The sequence below is a fragment of the Polypterus senegalus genome, chromosome 16 (genome assembly GCF_016835505.1).
Source record: "Polypterus senegalus isolate Bchr_013 chromosome 16, ASM1683550v1, whole genome shotgun sequence".
Lineage (NCBI taxonomy): Eukaryota > Metazoa > Chordata > Cladistia > Polypteriformes > Polypteridae > Polypterus > Polypterus senegalus.
The window spans coordinates 86,116,155-86,130,237 of NC_053169.1; the positions used below are offsets into that span (position 1 = coordinate 86,116,155).

Genomic DNA, 14,083 nt, shown 5'->3' on the forward strand with positions numbered 1-14,083 from the left:
TGATCAGTTTCTTTTTGCTAAGGACTATGATCTGTCATTCAGTTTGTTGGCAGATGCCATTTAATTCAAGAGACTTAAGGAGTTCAGGATATAAGAGCTCCTGGTATGCATTTTGTCGCCGATATGTTTCGTAATCGTCCCTACAACTTGTACACCTACGTCATCCTCTCTTTATTCAGGCCTCTCTCCACTTTTTGATACCACTGCACTGGCTTTTTAAGGGAGTACATGATTAATGTTCTATTTTGGCTACTTGAAGTGTAATGCCGCGTCAAGTGACAATGTGTGTGAGAGCGTGTACTGCAAACTACATAAACAGTAATTCAGAATATAACTGAAGTTCTGTTTTGCCTAATATTTTTTTTTTTGGTGGGGGTGGGATATTCTTAATTTATCTACACATGATGGAATGTGCAGAGCACATATGGAAACAATTTGCCAAAAATAGAAATGCATAAAGGAAGTATTTAAGAAGAATTTGGCTAGACTTTCCTAAAATACTGTTTTCACTATCCAAGTTGAACTCGCCCAACTTTCCTTTTAATAAAGAAAAAAAAAAAAATAAAGGTGGAGGGCAAAAATTACCCTGAGGGTTCAGATATGTAACGTCTCTACTTTCATACTTGTGAAGAATTTTAACTCCGTCAATGCATGTGATTAATACTTGGCAACTGAAATTTAGGAGTAGATCTTCCTTAGTCACCTTTTAAAACAACAGTGAATTGTTTTGAAAGTCACCTCATAGATAGATAGATACTTTATTGATCCCAAGGGGAAATTCCCATACTCCAGCAGCAGCATTACTGATAAAGAACAATATTAACCCTTTGAGGGCTGAATATTTTTTTCCAAAAACCAGTTTCTAAAAAGCAACGGTTTCACACAGAAATCAACATGAAACGTCTGTTGCTGTATGCTGTGGCTGCCAGTTTGCGAAGAATGTGCCGCAGGTTTGCTGCCAGGCTGTCTTTGTCTGCAGCGGTCACGGTCGCAGTGCATTGCAATGTGGTTTCTACCTCTTATCATTGTTAAGTGGCAGTTCTACCTGGTGAACACTGTCAGTACCACGATTAGCTGGGGACCAATCAGCTGAAGCTGGAACCTCACATTCGTTTTCGATCACTTGTATCAAATCAGAGTCCGATAAGTCATAGTCCAGTTCAGAGATAATAGGCAAAACGTTGTCTGCGGAGCGTTTCGCTTTACACATTTGCTTTGATCTCTCACCAGATGTCCGTACCATTTTTGCCATTGTTTGCGCCTTGCTACTCGCCAAAGCGCAGGAACTCTCGGTTAGACCAATGAATCTAACATTCCTTCAGACAACTTGAGTCCAACTAAAACATAACAGGTGGTTTTGTCACAGTTTACAGTTTGACAAAAGTCGAAATCAGCCCTGAAAGAGTTAAATTAAAGAGTGATAACAATGCAGGTAAAACGGACAATAACTTTGTATAATGTTAACTTTTCCCCCCTCTGGGTGGAATTGAAGAGTTCGCATAGTGTGGGGTCTCCTCAGTCTGTCAGTGGAGCAGGACGGTGACAGCAGTCTGTCGCTGAAGCTGCTTCTCTGTCTGGAGGTGATCCTGTTAATAAACTAGCAATGCATATATTTATAATATGGCCTTGATTATACACTGTTATATGCTGTAGGCCAGGGGTGTCGAACTCCAGGCCTGGAGGGCCACACTGGCTACAGGTTTTCATTCTAACCCTTTTCCTAATTAGTGACCAGTTTTCACTGCCAATTAAGTTCTCCTTTCATTTTAATAGCCCTGTTTTTAAGGATTCAGTCCTCTGAATTGATTCCTTTCTTCATTAAATGACAGCCGAACAGAAATGAGATGTCAAACGAGCTAAAGGATGACCAGCTAAACTGGGGCTTCAAACTCTAACCAATTTCACTCCAACCAGTTTCTCACTAAGAAGGCAATTCTTACTGTTAATTTAACCCGTTATTTAATTCCATGGCTTGTTGCTGCTCTCATTCTGCCTCAGCAGACATTTCCAAAACTGTTGATTTTCTGTTTTGTTTCCCTAAGAACACTGTCAAGATGTTCTGGTGACTTGAGAGATCAACCTTTCAGAGACCTTAACCTTTCTTTAATTTCAGATATTGTGTGATGGGACCTTGTTTCATGTCTCATTATTGTTTGGCTACTAATTAAAGGGAAAAGAGAAAACCGAGGGGCCCAAGTCAAGTGAATTAAAACTAAGGCAAAAGAAGTTAATTAGCAGCAAAAACTGGTCACTAATGAAGAAGATGGTTAGAATGAAAACCTGCAGCCACAGAAACTTTCTGTTCTTGCAGTTTGCAGTGAGCATGTTCATATGTTATAGAAAAAGACTTAAAGCTTCTAAAAACGTGTCACTTCAAAATAATATTACTCAAGTAGAAGTAAAAAGTAGTCCACCAAAAACTTACTCAAGTAAGAGTAAAAAAAGTACTTGGTGAAAAGACTACTCAAGGACTGAGTAACTGTTTGAACATAATAAATGATTTATTTTTTAGAAATGTTGTAATAAGACAGACAAAAATATAAAATAACTAGCAGAATACCCGTGCTTCGCAGCAGAGAAGTAGTGTGTTAAAGAAGTTATGAAAAAGAAAAGGAAAAATTTAAAAAATAACGTAACATAATTGTCAATGTAATTGTTTTGTGACCGTTATGAGTGTTGCTGTCATATCTATATCTATATCTAATATATATATATATCTTTAAACTATGCCCAATTGGCACTAAGGGGCCTAAATTGTGCCAAGAAAACATCCCCCACACCACCACCACCAGCCTGCACAGTGGTAACAAGGCATGAATGGATCCATGTTCTCATTCTGTACTCCAAATTCTGACTCTACCATTTGGATGTCTCAACAGAAATCGAGACTCATCAGACCAGGCAACATTTTTCCAGTCTTCAACTGTCCAATTTTGGTGAGCTTGTGCAAATTGTAGCCTCTTTTTCCTATTTGTTGTGGAGATGAGTGGTACCTGGTGGGGTCTTCTGCTGTTGTAGCCCATCCGCCTCAAGGTTGTGCGTGTTGTGGCTTCACAAATGCTTTGCTGCATACCTCGGTTGTAACGAGTGGTTATTTCAGTCAAAGTTGCTCTTCTATCAGCTTGAATCAGTCGGCCCATTCTCCTCTGACCTCTAGCATCAACAAGGCAACAGGACTGCCGCATACTGGATGTTTTTCCCTTTTCACACCGTTCTTTGTAAACCCTAGAAATGGTTGTGAGTGAAAATCCCAATAACTGAGCAGATTGTGAAATACTCAGACCGGCCCGTCTGGCACCAACAACCATGCCACGCTTAAAATTGCTTAAATCGCAACCGTGCTTTGTTTCCGAAGTAGCTGCACTCATGAATATGCTTGTATGTGTCACTCGCTCGCTTCTTATTGTTTCACTGCCTTCTCAATTATATAATGCATGTTTTCTTCAGCGCTTTTTGGAGCTCTTCCTGGTTTTCTACGTATCTGCGTTGATAGTCAGTTCACGTGATTACGTGGGCGGCGTGATGATGTCACACAAAACTCCGGCCCCCACGGCTTTCGAGCTCAACTCCATTACAGTATATGGAGAAAAATAGCTTCCATTTATGACCATTACGTGTAGAATTTCGAAATGAAACCTGTCCAACTTTTGTAAGGAAGCTGTAAGGAATGAGCCTGCCAAATTTCAGCCTTCTACCTACATGGAAAGTTGGAGAATTAGTGATGAGTCAGTGAGTGAGTGAGTGAGTGAGTCAGTGAGGGCTTTGCCTTTTATTAGTATAGATGTGCAAATTCTGCTGTTTCCAAATAATAAAATAAAAAAATGATTAAAAATAAATCACATCTTTACAAAATAAAGATGCACAAATAACGCAAAGTTCCAAATCTCAGTTTTTCACAACAAAGCTTTTGAAGCCGAAAACTACAGTAGGTAACATGCATGTCTGAACAGTGCAAACTACATTCAGTGACAAGATAACCTGTACACTGACAGTATAATACCGCGTATGCAAAAAAGTTTCAAATCCATAAAGCCATGTCGCTCTCTGTGGGCGCAATTGCATGACCGTGGGGAGTTAATGAGGTAGTTGGAGGGAGTCGCACCTGCATGTGCGGGTCCGATCATTCTCAATTGATTTATTGGCTTCCTGCGGCGTGTGATTAAGGCCCACGGAGACGGGAGTGTATATATATACAGTATACGGGTCAGCACAAAAAAGAAGGGGGAGTCAAAGAAAAGGAGAAAAGACATGAAAGGCAGGCTTGGGAACGACGATCTGGTTCTTGCAGTGAAGCTGTGACCGTTTAGCAGTGAACAGGAACCCCGCATAACTAAAAAGTCTCTCACAGGCTGCAAGACACAGGAAGTCTGTGTGTGGTCATGTGACTGCATGGCTATGTCTGATTGGTGAAACAGTCATATGCAGTAGATCCACTGCCAATTTCTCTCTTGCAAAAATATAGTTTAATGTATAAATTGGAAAAAAGTAATGAGTCGAGTGTTGCCCAGTGTAGTGGAGTACATCACAAATGTACTCAAGTAAAAGTAAAAAGTATGGTGTAGTAAAACAACTCTTAGAAGTACAATTTTTTTAAAAAGTTACTCAAGTAAATGTAACAGAGTAAATGTAACTCGTTACTACCCACCCCTGGATATACCATACTGGCTTTCTCCCTTTCAAGCACTTCTTGTCACTTCATTGCCTGCTACTGTACTTGAGCTCAATATTCCCTCTCACTGGAGCTGCATGTGCGCTTTACCAATCCAGCCAGAGCAGGCAGTATCTTTCTTATAATGAAAGGAATACATGTGATCGGCGGTGTACCACAAAATGAGACGATGGGGACGTTGGCAATGACGTGACGCTCACAGACAGTCTCCTTTTAAAATAGGAAAGTCTCACAGCAGTGGTTTGTTTTTGCATTTTTTCCTTCTTAAAACGACATTGACATGGATAGATATGCTGTTTTTCAATGTAGGTGTAATCTTAAGACACAAATCAATAATCAGTATCATTTTTGGCTTGAAAAATTGATATATTTGGTAAGCTTTAAGGCTTTTTTTATCACAATATGAATGTGGGGTTCCATAGAGTGCCATTGTAAGGTGCAAGAGCAGACAAAGTATTTTTCAAATTTGTTAAAAAATGCTTCACTTTACAACAAATTTACTGTAGCAAAGTAATATATACAATGATTGTGAAGAAATAACTTTGACTTGAAAAAAACAGAACCCACCCTTTAAACACCTCCTAAATGGCTGATATTTATTAAAAACTAGGGGGCTTTGCCCTCTGCTCACTTCGCTCTCCAACCCTCTGGCCAGCGCTATGCGATTCTGCTGCTCGCGTATGGGAATGTGGATGTACAATTTAAACAGATTTTAATTTTAATGTCTCTCTATTAAATTAAACAACTTGTTTGGCTCTGAGATTTGTTAATTGTCTTTGCAAAAGCTTGTGAGAGTCAGCCAGACTACAGGCAGACAGACAGACACCGGCAGTCCTGTAAACACACGTTTATTTAACTCTACACTGATTAAAGTCCCGCACAGCACACAGTGCTCCAACACCAAGCACCCTTTTATCCTCTGGCCTCTCAATGATCCTTTGGGCCGCCTTCTCTCCTCACTCTGAAGCTTTGTCTTCTTCCTCCCGGCTCCCGCTCTCTGACTAAAGGAAGGTGGCCCCTTTTATATTCACCCGGATGTGTTCCAGGTGCTCCCTGATGTCCTTCCAGCGGCACTTCCTGATGTGGCGGAAGTGCCACATGAGCACCAGGAAACACTCCGGGCGTCCCTGGAAGTTCCTCCGACAGCATCGCCAGATCTGGCAGAAGTGCAGACATCCCGGGTTCTGTGATGCTCAGGAGCCCCCAGGTGGTGGCCACAGGCCCCAATGGAGTTGAGCCTCCATGCTCCATTCCCGTGGCTCCAATACTAACCAGGGCGGTTTCCCCCTCGTGGCCCGGGGGATATATAGTCCACCTCCTGGTCCTTCCAGGCGTCCAGGCTGGGCATGACCCCCAGGCCACTCGCCACAAGCTATTCTAAAGGGAAACTATTAACGTTTTAATGCAAATGACATATTAAGATCTCCTTTGTTGTCTAATGTTATCCCCTGAAGATGTACTACATTACCTTCTTTCTACAGTAATTTGTGCGGTTGAAGACTGGATGTCTACGGGATATTGTAAGTTGATGTTTTCATCTTCTGCACGATCACCACCAACTGTTTCAGCATACGAGTCTGTTGATATACATTTAACCATTTTGCCGTGTTGCAGATCTGCATTTTTGGCATAAATTCATTTGTCTTCCTCATTTCTATGTGCTAGGATTGCCCTTGTACTCATTTTTTTCTGTTGGTAACCCTTCGTGATGAAATTCTTCTTCAATAAGATTTGGACATAATACTACTTTTTTTTAATTGAGAACTTAAAGTGAGGAAAACGTTAAAATTTATTAGAGCAGAGAGAGCAGGAACTGTGTCTGACAAAAGCATTCACACGAATGACAGGTGAGAGTACCGAGGTCATGTTTGAAAATGGTTGCTAAGAGGGCATGAGTTTTAAAAATATCCGGGCAATATTCTCGTCTTGTGGAACTTGAAAAAGTCTTTTCCAAAAAGTCTCATATCCTAAAAAGTCTTGTCTCTTTTTTATATAATAGAGAGATGTTATTAAGCTTTTGGTTAAAATAACCCCACAGATCATACCATGGATATATGAATATGAATTTCAGAGGTAATATGTAGCTAGAGAAGTGGTAGTCCATTAGACCCTCTGTAGTGGACAGCCATACAATGTGTGTGTGTGTGCAGCAGTGCAGATCTCCAAACAATGAAATATGAGCAAGTTGAAAAGTATTTACTGTATATCATCATTTTAAATCTTATTTTCCTTATTGTAAGAATTATTGACTTGTCAAAAGTTTGTATGTATGATTATTTAGCTTACTTTAAGAACTCTTGTCAAGTAAATTTTGCTTACACCATTGGCAGATTTTTTTACTAGATAAAAGCAAAACACCCCGCATTTAAAGTTTCTGTGTCTAGTTTTTGCATAGGCATTTTTTATAGTGACGCATGAAGATTAATTTATTAAACTTCACTGAAAAAGTCAAAGGGATTCTTTCTAGTACTAGCTTCTTTGGGAGCCCTTACATTTTTATTAATATACCTTAAGTGTTTGTTTGTGACATCCTAATGCTTTAAATCACTGAATGGCAACAAATATGAACATGTTTATGAAGGGTGCACTTTTATTATGTAATTAGTCTCGCATAACTCGGAGTTCTAGGCACATAGTAAAGTGCGCTACATATTTTAGACTGCATTTCTAAAGGTGCTATATAGGAGTAAAGAGCGCTGAGGTCTGACAAAATCATTAGCTGAGTGAAAATAAAAGGTTATTAACAGTATATGATTAAGAATTGAAAAGTCTTTTCTTATTACAAAAGCATTTTAGTCTTTAATTCAATTGGTTTTTTTTTTCCTGGTTATTGCACATTACTAAGCTGCTCTTTTTCTTCTGGTACAGCATGATGGGATGCCATACTGTCACAAGCCATGCTACGCAACCCTTTTTGGACCTAAAGGTATGTGTACAAAGCAGCAAGTTCCTTATTACACTAAATATAAGAGTAACACTTTTAGTTCATACCAGGAGATCCTAATTTGTTGGTTAATTGTTTGCAAGTTTATTTTTTGGTTTGCTTGTTTCTTTTTTCCCCCGTTTTCTTTAAAGGTTACAGTGGAACCTCTGGTCATGAACGTCTCTGAACACGTACAAATCGGGTTATGACCGAAAAGTTTGCCAAACTTTTGCATCTGTTCACGACCACACACAAGCCAGTTTCTCTTCCGTTTCGTACGCGCCGATGATTTCCGCACGTGTTCAGTCTTTCCCTGTACGTTGTTCTCGGTCAGACGTGCGTCCATTCGCTGTAAACTCTTTGTACTCTATTTCGTGTGCTTTTGCATTCATTTTGCAATTAACCTGCCTGCGCCACCACCACCTACTCAAAGCTTCATGATGCACCAACAATGATGGACGGATTAAAAGGCAGAAGTCTACGTGACCATCATCATCATCAAGTCCTTCCGTGAGAATCCTAAATCCAAAGAGGACTGTTTCATTTATGTTAGGTAGAATACCCAGAGGGGACTGGGCGGTCTCATGGTCTGGAATCCCTACAGATTTTATTTTTTTTCTCCAGCCGTCTGGAGTTTTTTTTTGTTTTTTCTGTGCCCCCTGGCCATTGGACCTTACTCTTGTTCGATGTTAATGTTGATTTATTTTGTTTTATAATTGTGTCTTTCATTTTTCTATTCTTTAATATGTAAAGCACTTTGAGCTACTGTTTGTATGAAAATGTGCTATAGAAATAAATGTTGTTGTTGTAACCTTGGCCTCTAAGCAAGTGAAGAGTGGTAGTGTTGGTGAGAAGAAAGGTTCGAAGAAAATTTAATTCGGAATTAAAGACAGAAAATATTGAAAGTATGAGCGTGGCGTTTGTGTTACTGATCTTGCCACCGAGTACAAGAAGTCAAAATCTATGATTCTACAGCAGAAAGAGGCCATTAAAGCAGCTGATGTTGCAAAAGGAGTTTCAGTGTTGACCAAGCAGAGGCCTCAAGAGCTGGACGATATGTGAAAACTGTTGCTAGTGTGGCTGAACGAGAAGCAACTTGCAGGGGATAGCGTAGGTGAGGCGATGTTATGCGAGAAAGCCAGGAAGATTCATGGCGATTGGCCGCAAAATTATCCTTCTACGAGTGGCTAGTTCTTCCTCCTCACTTCTTTCATGCCAGAACTCAACTCATGCAAGGTTAGTTTTCTTGGTTGTTTGTGGTTAGGTTTGTATAAATTACGGATTTTTCAAATGTTCATTTTTTTCCAAGTGCTTAAAACTCATTAAAATAAAAAAGTGTTTACAGCGAGCGGTTCGTAAGGCTGTAGCGTGAACTCCTGCAATGTTAGTTTTCTCTGTTCAAGATTTTCTCAGTGTTGTTCAGTGTTTTTACACTTAGTTTACTATTATACTGTGCATTCTATGGTATAATTAAATATTTTTGTACTTAAAAATCTTTAAAAAAAAAATATATTTGCATACTGTACAGTTCGTACGGTCCGGAATTGATTAATTGTATTTACATACAATCCTATGGGGGAAATTATTTTGGGTCACGACCAAATCGGGTTGCAAGTTTTGGAGCGAATTACGGTCGTGACTCGAGGTTCCACTGTATGTGTAACATTCTGATACCTGCTGCAAAACAGTACGGACTGCTTACTATTAATAATATGTCAACGTACCATGCTTATACTTCTAAACTGCATGCTGACAAACACAATTGATGATTCGTTATGTTTAAGCCTTCACAAAGCACTTCTATTTAATTGTATTTAATCTCAGACTCTGTTTTGCACAATCCCGTGCTTCATTAAGTGTATTCTCCCTTTGCTGTTATCAATATGTACTTTAAAATCCTTGAAGTGTTTTATCGAGGTCTGACTCCCCCCTCTCTTTCCTCTGGCTCTTTTAATTATTTGAGGTTAGAAATTTTATTCCAAGGATAATTGTTTTAATCATTAAATTCTTAAACATCATTTTTTGGTTTGCTTTTACTTTTAATGTCACAGTAACTGCTCATCAGCTTCACTTCTCACATGGTGATATTCATATGTCATGTCTGACCCAGTCAGTAGGATTGTGTGGTGACCTCAATGATGTAAAGGGTGTAATGAAACTTGCTTAAAATCCACATTTACTCATTATAGCTGCATAATTTGAAGAGGGACCGACTCTCCCAGCTTAAAACTTCATTCTGTGTCACGGGTAACCCATTTTATGATAGCTAGAGGTGACGCTCTCTAATAGAGTTGTGAGATTAACGTATACTGTCTTTTGAATGTTCACAATTTTTTTTAAATTAGAAAAATCTGTGAACAGTAGACGCCGCAGGAGCCCTTATTTGTATGTTTGCATTTTAAATTAAGGTCCTTGAAACACAAAACACACGAAAGGACTTCACATTCCATTTCAATGCTTATTTCTCAGTTTCTCTATTTCCGCATTTAAAGAGCTTATTTGCTGTACATTGTTAAAACCATTTACAGTTTAGTTATTTCGTTTAAGACATTTTATAAACAAACAGAAGTTTGACATTATTCCTACTCTGTCTTACCAATGTTACAACTTCTGTGTTTTTGTTCTTTTAGATTTTTGTTATCAGGGATTCCACATAGCACACAAAGGGGCATTGATAAAGGGCCTGCCCTATTTTACAGTACATATTATCTAGATTTCTATACTAATTATCTTTTTACATTTGATATCTTTTGTTTTAATCCAGTCTTGTGGAATATTTATAGTTTCTAAAACTCCATGTACATTGAATAATCACCTCATTATGTGTAATTGTCCTTCTTGCATAGTCTGTGAAAGTGTCATACATGTAGCCTATGCAGTTTAAAACATGGGGTTAATTGTGGAGTGGTGGCTCGGAGGCTAGAGATCTGCACTGGCAATCGGAAGGTTGCCGGTTCGAATCCCGTAAATGCCAAAAGGGACTCTTAACCTGCAATTGCTGAACACTTTGAGTAGTGAGAAAAGCGCTATATAAATGTAAAGACTTAACTGTGCATTCATTTCATAGGGAGAATTAAAATAACTAAAGAATTATGAAGTATACAATTATGACATGCTGTGTGACAGATAGGGGGCGCTATCACTCCCTTGAACCCTCGGATCAAACGTCAGACACCAGTTAAAAGTCCAAAAGTTGAATTTATTACAATAATAAAGTGCACAAAGCACCCTCCTCTCCACAATACTCATTAATAAACAATTCCACAATGCAATAAACAATCCTCCACTCTCCCAGACACCCTGCCACCCAGCTCAACTCGTTTGTCTGGGATTTCCCAGAGTCCTTTATAGTCCTTGACCCGTGATTTCCTCTCACTTCCGGGTCAAATCAAAACTTTTCTTTTTCATCCCGGAAGCACGTCATTTCCTCTGTCCATGTGACTAGGATTATAGGGCAAATACAAGTCTCTGAGCCTCCCTGCAGCGTCCCCTTGCGGCCCCCATTGTATCCAGCAGGGCTGTGAAGGAAAACTCCAATATCCATCCTGCTGGAATTCGGGACACCTCCATGCTGCCGGAAGAGCTCCATCTAGTGGCCGGCCATAGTCCACAGCTGGCATAAGTATCAGAAACCATGGCTGAGGCTTTCATTGGTATATTGATAATGGGGACACAATCCAAAAAGCATCCAGACTAAAACCCTCCATTACAGAAATGGATCATTGATGAGAACATCCAATGCAAATACTGTTTCTGCAGAAAAGGGACGAGACTGCAACAAGTCTGCTAAAGGATCAACACTAGAGAAGAAAGAGACCTGTTATAATGCACAATTCTTTAAAAATTGCCACAGATGTGATATGAAACTTGACAGCCAAGAGTTCTGCTTCCTTCACCAAAAATGTAGGCAGTTGTAGTGAACTCAGTCTTAGTCAGGAAGTCCAGAATCCAGTTACAGAGAGAGGTGTTCAGTCCCAGCAGGCTCAGCTTTTCCGTCAGCTGCTGCGGAATGATGGTGTTGAATGCTGAGCTGAAGTCAATAAACAGCATTCAAAAATATGTGTCCTTATTGTCCAGATGAGCGAGAGCCAGATGGAGAGTGGTGGCTATTGCATCATCTGTTGAATGGTTCCAGTGATAAACAAACTACAGGGGGTCCAGTGAGGGGGCAGCAGGGTTTTGATGTGCCTCATGACAAGCTTCTCGAAGCACTTCATGATGATGGATACGAGTGCAACGGGACAGTAGTCATTGAGGTTGGATACTTGTGACTTTTTTGGCAAGGGGACTATGGTGGTGGTTTTGAAGCAGATTGGGACGATGGCGGTGCTCAGGGAGATGTTGAAGATGTCAGTAAAAACATCTGCCAGTAGGTCTCTGCACATTCCCTTAGTACTCTCCCAGGAATATTGTCTGGTCCTGCAGCCTTCCGTGGGTTGAGTGTTCGTAGAGTATTTCTCACATTGACCACAGTCAGATTTAATGCCTGGTCGCTAGGAGGAGAGGTGGTCTTCCTCATCACCACGTTGTTCTGTGCTTCAAACCGTGCATAGAAGTTTTTCAGCACATCTGGAAGGGAGGCGTCACTGTCACAGGTGGGTGGTCTTGTCCTGTAATTAGTGATAGCCTGGACGACTTTCCACATGCTCTGTGCGTCTTTGTCATGTTGGAAGAGTCCATGGATTCTCTGGGCGTGTGCGCGCTTTGCTGCTCTGATGGTGTGGGATAGTTTGTCCCTCGCTGTTGTCAGGGCAATTTCGTCACCTTCCCTGAAGGCAGAGTCCCGGGTCCTCAGTAGCACACGCACTTCCTCTGTAATCCACGATTTCTGGTTGGGGTGTGCAGTGATGCACTTATTGATGTAGCTGGTCACTCATGACGTGTTGCTGTTGGTTGCAGTCTCTCTAAACATGTCCCAGTCCGTTCACTCAAAAGAGTCTTGAAGAGCAGAGCTGGCTTCTGCTGGCCAAGTTCACACCTGCTTCAGAACCAGTTTGGTGCGTCTGACGGGCGGTCTGTATGCTGGAATTAACGTGACAGAGATGTGATCTGAGTTTCCGAAGTGGGGGCGGGGCTTCGCCCAGTACGTGGCAGGGATGTTTGTATAAATAAGATCCAGGGTGTTCATCCCTCTCGTTGCAAAGTCCACAAACTGATGGAATTTAGGGAGCACTGACTTGAGATTCGCATGATTGAAATCTCCAGTGACAATAGCCAGTCCATCCAGGTGTGTGTTCTGTATGTCTGTGATGGCGCTGTACAGTTCCCAAAGCGCTTCCTTAGCATTAGTGCGCTTGTAGGTAAACTCTGATTATGTGGATGGTGGTGAATTCCCAAGGCAAATAAAAGGTCTACATTTAGCAATCACAAACTCCACTTGTGGTGAGCAGTAGCTAGAAACCAGCACAGAGTTACTGCACCATTCCGTGTTGATATAAACACACAGTCCACCACCGCAAGTCTTACCGCACAGAGTAGCATTTTCTGTCGGCCTGAAACGTGGCTAGCCCATCTAGCTGAATGGCGGCGTCCGGAACTCTGTCGCTGAGCCACGTCTCCATGAAAACGGACGCAATAGTCTCTAAACACATGCTGGGTAGTTCGGTGGAGTCGAGTGCAGTCCAATTTATTGTCCAGGGATCAGACATTAGAAAGTAATATGGATGGGAGCGCCGGCTGGCTAGGGTTAGCTTTTAGCCTAGCACGGACTCCCACTCGCTTTCCGCTTCTTCACGCGCCACTTCCTTGTGCCTCCCCTTCGGCACGTGGCATCAGGCAACGCCGGGGGCTGAAGGTCCAGTTCAGACTGAGGTCGCACAGTTTGTCCCGCAAATCATTCTTCGTTTTTATACAGTATGAATATCGGTAGCAGAGAAGCGTCTCACGTTGATATACATGGACACCAGTTGTTCTGATGTCCATGTACTACTGAAGAGCTGAAAACAAAATGACAAATACTACATAAAAACACTATTTTGGTCCGGAGAGGCCGTTGTGAGCTGCTGCCGCGCCGCCTTCCTCTTCACACCCTAATTGCATGTGCACAGTTGTGAAGGATGGCCAGCCATTTATCCCGGCCAGTACCCCCAAGCTGCCAGGTGGAGCCCTCCTTGCAGCGTGGAGGTCCCCAGAAGACCAGCAGGGCATCATGGACATTGGAGTTTTTATGCAAAGCCCTGCTGGATGCCGTGGGGGCCACAGGAGGGAGCTGCAGGGAGGACCGAGGGCTTCTTCATGCCCTGTGACCCGGAGGTTCGTCACAGGAAGAGCGACGGACTTCTGGGTTGAAGAAAAGGACTATTTACCCTGACCCGGAAAGAAATAGGACTTGTGGACTGTTGGACAGAAACACTTCCGGGTCAGGAGATATAAAAGGACTGTGGGAGCTCCCAGATGGCGAGCTGAGCTGGGTGAAAGGGTGGCAACGCGTCTGGGAGCTGGAGGATTGGTTTATTTGAGAATTGTTGATTTATATGAGGATTGTGGTGGAG

The 14,083-nt window shown here is 41.5% G+C and overlaps 1 protein-coding gene across 2 annotated transcripts in view; it reads left to right on the plus strand.

The window, feature by feature from the left end:
- The window catches only part of crip3 (cysteine-rich protein 3), a 127,750-nt gene that overhangs the window by 58,925 nt on the left and 54,742 nt on the right, over positions 1 to 14,083 (plus strand). For both annotated transcript variants that reach the window (XM_039738331.1, XM_039738330.1), the window contains exon 3: positions 7,538 to 7,595. In XM_039738331.1, the coding sequence (XP_039594265.1) occupies positions 7,538 to 7,595 (58 nt within the window). The remainder of the gene's footprint in view (positions 1 to 7,537; positions 7,596 to 14,083) is intronic.